Raw genomic sequence first — 6,130 nt, 5'->3', positions numbered from 1 at the left:
AGAAGCAAATGGCGGACATGAAGACTCTGAAGAGGCCAAAGTCGCGCAGTTTCCAAGAGAAAGAAATCTCCCTGCTGATAGCGGAATGGATTAAATATCCGTGTCTATATGACAAGGGGATTAAAGAGTATCATGACAAGAACCAAAGAGAGATTGTGAGAACGCATGTAGCCAAATCACTGACCGTAGAACTTGGATATGACATAAGTTGGTGAAAAGCCCCGGCTTCGGTCCGATGCCAATTTTTCACCCAAGTACATCGTGTTTTCCTTCTTCCTCTCTTTTTGATTCTTAATAATGCTGCAGCAAGTAACAGCAATGACATTGTTGCTGCTGCTGTTGATGAATAAAGCGACCAAAAGCCGTTGTGCTCGTCAGCCATTTTGTTTTCGCCGTAGCATTCACTACGCATGCGGAGTAAAACACCGCTTTAAAAAAGAACGAGGGCTACTAGACATTTTTCACGTCGGGACTGACGTCGGGCCTTAAGATCGGGTGTCAAAATACACGTAAGATTCGCGTCCCGACACTGTCGGGCCGACGGATCGGGGCGACAAATCGTAGCGTGTAAACCGGCCTTAAGATTTTACGACGGCGACGGCAGCAACAACGGCGCAAAACAATGATGTTATTGGTTCAAAGAGCATAAATAATTGTGCTGCACGTGCAGCACGGATTTTAGCACGTATTCTTGCGGTACTCTGCATAACGACAGCGAGAAACTACCAAATTTGGGGTTTTGACGACGACGTGAGCATGCAACAGAGATTCTTTCATTCTCTGTTTTCACTCCGAAACCGCTCGAACAAATTTATTGTTAGGATACTTCGCCTACATTGTAAGAAGTGAACGACATAGAATAACAGCGAAAGAATTATGACAAAACAAAGTGATATTTTAAGGTGACGTTTTCGTTGAAGCCGCCGTCGTAGATCTTAAGGTCCCTAGGGAGCTTTAACAACGACGACGGGAACGGCAACGAGAACGTCATCTAAAAACATAAATTCGCGTTATTGCAATCACTTCGAAACTATTCCAAGCTTTTTAATATGGCAAAGGTGTATCAGTACGTCAGGAATGAAACCGTTATGAGCGGCGCTTAATTTAGGGGAGAAAATGAAAATTTATTCTCAAGTGCTGACGTCCTCCATAAAACCTCAAATTTGGCTATTTCACGTTGTTGTTTTGCTGATGACGGCAAAGAAATGGACAAAAGTGAAAAACGCACGTGCAGAGCGTGAAAAGCTATTGTTTTTGCCTACTAAATATGCAAATTTGTGACCTTCTCGTTGCCGTCGTTGACGTTGCTAAAGCATGTGAACAGCGCGTGTGAACAGCCGGCGATTTCACTACGATTTGTAGCGCGACAGATCGCAGCCTTGTCGCCGCAAATTCGAACATGCTCGAAATTGAGTGCAACTTTGCTGCGATTTTATCGCAGCTCTTGTCGCGCGATAAAATCGCTCTGTGTAAACGAGCCTTAACGACGTGCATTGACCAAATTTGCGGTTGTGTAGAGGACGTGAGAACCTGACGAAACATTTTAATGTTTTTTCCCAAACAACCACACCGTTCATGCCAATTTTATTCCTGCAATGTTGATACACACTTTCCATTCCGAACGACTTGGATTATAACTAAATTATTACAATAACGGATTGAAAATAATGTGTTTAAGACGACGTTCTAGTTGCGTAAGCTCACTACTCAAAGCGGGAAGACGGCTGCAGCAAAACGATTAGCTTGAGTGCACAAAGGTGAATCGTTCATTATCTATTTTTACCTCAAAAACGCTCGCACCAATCGCGCACATTGGTAAACGTCGCAAAGATAAAATAATCACGAGAATCTTACGATGGCGCGAATCTGTAGTTTGAAGTGACGTTTTTGTTGCCTCACTGATTTATCAGCGAAGAGGGAGTTGACGATACGGCAACGATAACGCCAGAAAGCGATGATATTGTTGTTGGTTTAAAGATGAAAAATAGTCGTTCCGCAAGTATTATATAAAGTACATTTTCATGCCGTACCCTGCAAAACAACAACAACGTGAAATCACCGAGTATTGGCTACTTCCAAAAATACCAAAATACTCTTTGTTTGCCCTCCAAAATATTGCATGAGCATTGTTTCCAGGTTCTCTTGGGACTTAACAATGGTCCCAAGAGAAAGTAAAAACAATGGTTTTAAAATGGCGGAAGGTCAAAGGCGGACGAAAGAGCAAGTTAATGCTTTATTCGACGCGTACAGGGCAGGAAAACATGGAAGGGATAGCAACAAACAAGGAAGTTTATGTTCAAGTTTAAAAATTGATGAAAAGATGATCGCAACATTGATCGAACAGTGAAGCAAGTGGAAACAAAATTAAAGAAGCTAAGGAGCGGATAGAGCAAGGTAAAAGATAGAATGAAATTACCTGGATCGGAGCGACCGTATCTGGCAAACTCTTTAAGCAGTGTAGAGAAGGTAGCCTTTGAAGGTATTGGGCACCGAATGTGAACACGCATTCAACACGGGGCACCGAAGTCTGAACAACGCACAGTTTCGTACCGGTGCCCGGGCACCAAGTGTGAACGATACCTTAGTGCACAGTCTTTCTTATAGAAAAGCACTTTGGCTTGCACGAGTGGCCATTGTCAATGCCATGGGTAATAATTTCTCATTAAATACTTGTGATTAGCTGGAAGGATCTGGTCTCGCGGGTAAAGCAATCTAAAAATAACTCGGTCTGTAAAAACACCGTTCCACAAATACGGTGAAGTTGTACGTTCCTGATCATAGGCTCCTGCCCCTAACCAAGGAAGCCATGTTTGCTTTTCTTCGTAAGTTTACATTTTAACAATTTGCAACCCTCCCATATCATCGCGGTTATCGGCAGAACTGAAAGTGACAAAGGAAGCCGCAACTTTGCAATGCAGCATTGACCAGTATAAACCTCGTGCATAGTTTTTAGGTTAACCTTTGAGACAACGGACTGAGTTAAAATTACACTTTCTCAGTCATTGATTTGAATATTTAAAGAACTTTTATTATCATTCAAAAGAGATCCAAGTGATGTGTATTTCTAGAATTCAGAGGTCGAAAACCGGAAATAACTTTATTAAAATTGTGCACGCGAGCTACTTTGATGAAATTTTAAGTCCGTAATCATTGTTTATAAGTTGTTAAGATATCTACAAGTACTTAACTCTTTGGAATATTTCTGATGGCTGATTCTCGATCGGGCTAAGTTAGTGTTCTTTGCTGCCGTAGTCTTTTAGGCTCTGGGGCGTTTCGAACGCATGAAAGCCGCAAAATTGCATTCCTAAATAACGGGTTTCATGCAATTTTATCATTTTTTTTTTTCAGATTGAACACATCTAGGTGGCCAGCTTGCTGGAAATATTGTAGAAATGTTAGATTAAGCAATCACAGCCATCGATAAGTCGATACGTGGACCATGTTGATTACAAAAGAATAGTGGAATATTTGCGCGGCTTGATGCCTGTTCGCAGGGTTGCGATGGTGTTGAAGGTGTTAAAGCTACGGGCAGTATCCTGTAGTGCATCTCACATGCACAAGTTGTTTCCTTTTCTTCTCAGAATCTGCAGTCATCGGTGAAAGCGGAGGAAAAATTTGGCTTGTTAACAACTGGTCTTGACTCAGTTTAGCCTTCTTTCTTGCCGCCCAGAAGCCCATGGAAGCAGATGGATTGATTTTATGACCGCCACTGGGTAACGAGGTACTCCAGTTCAGATTATTCGCGATTTGTCGCCTCCCAGGGGACACGGGTTTGAAGAGTTTGGTTTCCGTGCCGTTCAATGCCTCGGATAAGCATGGATTAGCATCATTCATGCATTCCTGATGCGCAGATATGCAATCATTGCATGCACTTGGTATCGTAAATCCTGCGGTCAAGACATTAAATGAATAGACGTAAGCAACGGGAAGGTTCGAATTTCCCTCTTTCTTAAATTGCTTTTTTGATTTATTCAGTCGTGATGCTCAAAGATGAAGCCTCTGAAGTCTCATTTTAAATGTCTGTGCATCGCATCAAGTCTAACTGTTCAACCCTACTGATGGCACAGCGTTTCGTGATCTTGATTTGCACACAATTTTAAGCGGAATGCATGAACTGCTTTCATATGTATTAGTTTTGTTGTAAAGGAAAGTAAACTTACAAAACCATTTTAGCATTTCCCTTCATGCACTCGCTTGCGCAGTGCGCTTTCGTTTAGCTGCAAAATAGGGACCGCGAGTTCAGCTTTCAGTGAAAACCTTGAATTTCCATATGCGCGCTGAGCAATTTTTTGCTTCAATTCCCAATGTTTTGAATCTGCGACTGAGACCTTAAGGTTTGATAATACAAATGAAAATTCTACAAAAAGCAGCACTTTATATTTGGAGCTGCAGAGGGAACCAAGCGATTCTTAATATTAATGCATTTAAATTTAAGGCGCGATTGAAATACGAAATTGAACATTACCTTGGGCGTTACGGTAATTAAAAAAAGGACTTTAAGGCACAATTTGACGGGGCTTCAGGATCTTTGGTGTCATGGCAATTTTTTTCCTTTTTTTTCTTCTGGAGGGAATCGGGGAGGGGAGACTGTAGTTAGTGTTAGTTTTGTAAGTGCTGTAACTGTGATTAGTCAGACTGAGTGCTGTTTGCATATAAGTAGTGTGTATTGCAAACAAAATGATAATAATAATGGTAATGATAAAAAAAGCAATTGATGTTGTTTTCTAAGCTGTAAGGGGCAGTTCTAGATTAGTCTATGAAATCTTAAAGTGTAACCATACTGGCCACTACGTTTACGTGTTTTTTAATTTTCATTTGTTGTTCAACAAATCACTTTTTTTTTCGGTTTTCCTATTTTCGTTTGGATAACTGTTCCAAGTTTCGGATCTCACCTCTGCTGTACTTCGCTCTGTATTTTAAACTTTTCAAGTGTTCCACGGTCAACTGCAGAACCTCCGCTTTTTCCAATTTTGTTGAACCCTTGAAAATAATAAAAAAATTTTGATATTAATTAACGAAGATTGGTTTATGTGAATGATATTGGCAGTCTATCCATGACATTCCTAAGTGTTTCTATCTTTCGAGTGAATCAAAACCGAACTTTCAGAATACATTAGCCTCACCTGGGAAACAATAATTTTTGATTCAATTTTGCACGCGGGTGTTATTCGTGCGCTGAGTCCGTACACCTGTCATTTTGCTCCTCTTATACATATAAATATATACATATAAATATATATACATAAAATTAAAAAATAATAATGATTTGAAATCAAACTAGCCTACTTCTTTTGAACCCACCTGCCTTTTGGCAACCTCCGGAACCAGCTGCCGTAACTCGGCAAGTGAGCTGTTGATTCGATCTCGTCTTCTCTTTTCGATTTGCTGTCGATCCGAAAAAATTCACACCTTTTAAATTAATGCACCTTTCATTTAACTCCTCAATGAAAGTGTCAATTTTATTTTCTTACCCCTCGTCTTTGCTTCCTTGCGCGTACCTCAGGATTCTCTACCTCCACGTCATCGGAACTTAGGATAAGTCAAAGGTAAGAGATTATTAATCAACTTCTAAGGAGCATCAAGACAATACGTGACATCTCTTAACTTACTCTCTGTTGCTTCGATCCCAAAATTCACCCTCATCGGAATTGCACTCTTTTAGGGTTCGTTTCATTTTTCAGCGTGAAATAAACAGTTGTTATGGAACTCCACTGTCTTCCCGTGCCAACGTTTAGATTAATAAATAAGTAACCTAAAATTAAGAGATATTATGGTGAGTAATTTGCAGGCTTTTGATTGGGTGGTGGAGGAGTACATCATTCAGGGCTTTGGAAATGCACGTGTCGGAGAAAGAGAAAGTAATGTCTATTGTTTCTTGAATCAATCACGCGTAGGCAATCATTCTTTTGGATCGAACCTTCTCAAGTGGACAGGCGTCTGAAGCGTGTAGAAATCACAGAAGCGTAAATAGGCACTGACTAACTTTGGACAATAGAATTTAGAGTGACAATAAGGCTTGATCCCTCATTATTACAGGTTTTAGCAGTGCATTTCTAAAAGCACGAATTCTTGTGCGTAAAGACACGGTGCTGTGTCATTTAATAGGCTCAGTTCGCTCAAGCTGAAGCTG

General features: G+C 40.7%; 2 protein-coding genes across 3 annotated transcripts in view; one reads left to right on the top strand and one right to left on the bottom strand.

Moving 5' to 3' along the window:
- Positions 1 to 3,719, top strand: part of LOC137967262 (large ribosomal subunit protein uL16-like) — an 11,904-nt gene extending 8,185 nt beyond the window's left edge. The window contains exon 4 of one of the 2 annotated variants that reach the window (XM_068813780.1): positions 3,582 to 3,719. The gene's annotated coding sequence lies outside the window, so the exon portion shown is untranslated. Of the gene's footprint in view, positions 1 to 3,348; positions 3,481 to 3,581 lie in introns of those variants that run through there. The other variant, XM_068813781.1, reaches the window with a different exon arrangement.
- On the bottom strand, positions 3,367 to 5,749 carry LOC137967261 (hairy/enhancer-of-split related with YRPW motif protein 1-like). Its single transcript, XM_068813779.1, has 5 exons — positions 5,610 to 5,749; positions 5,472 to 5,529; positions 5,302 to 5,385; positions 4,893 to 4,980; positions 3,367 to 3,887 (listed from the first exon to the last, which is right to left on the bottom strand). Exons 1-5 carry the CDS (start codon positions 5,672 to 5,674, stop codon positions 3,523 to 3,525), a joined length of 660 nt encoding a protein of 219 aa, XP_068669880.1. The 5' UTR covers positions 5,675 to 5,749; the 3' UTR covers positions 3,367 to 3,522.
- Between the last annotated feature and the right edge of the window lie 381 nt (positions 5,750 to 6,130).

This window comes from Montipora foliosa, chromosome 8, assembly GCF_036669935.1.
Source record: "Montipora foliosa isolate CH-2021 chromosome 8, ASM3666993v2, whole genome shotgun sequence".
Lineage (NCBI taxonomy): Eukaryota > Metazoa > Cnidaria > Anthozoa > Scleractinia > Acroporidae > Montipora > Montipora foliosa.
Note: the sequence above shows the minus strand (reverse complement) of the source record. Positions and strands in the feature narration are given on the sequence as shown.

Excerpts from the sequence above, each read along its gene's own strand:
- LOC137967261 (XM_068813779.1), bottom strand. The coding sequence starts at position 5,674 with ATGAAACGAACCCTAAAAGAGTGCAATTCCGATGAGGGTGAATTTTGG. Across the intron at positions 5,530-5,609 it reads TGGGATCGAAGCAACAGAGA|TTCCGATGACGTGGAGGTAG; the intron begins GTAAGTTAAGAG and ends ACTTATCCTAAG. Across the intron at positions 4,981-5,301 it reads CGGAGGTTGCCAAAAGGCAG|GGTTCAACAAAATTGGAAAA; the intron begins GTGGGTTCAAAA and ends ATTATTTTCAAG.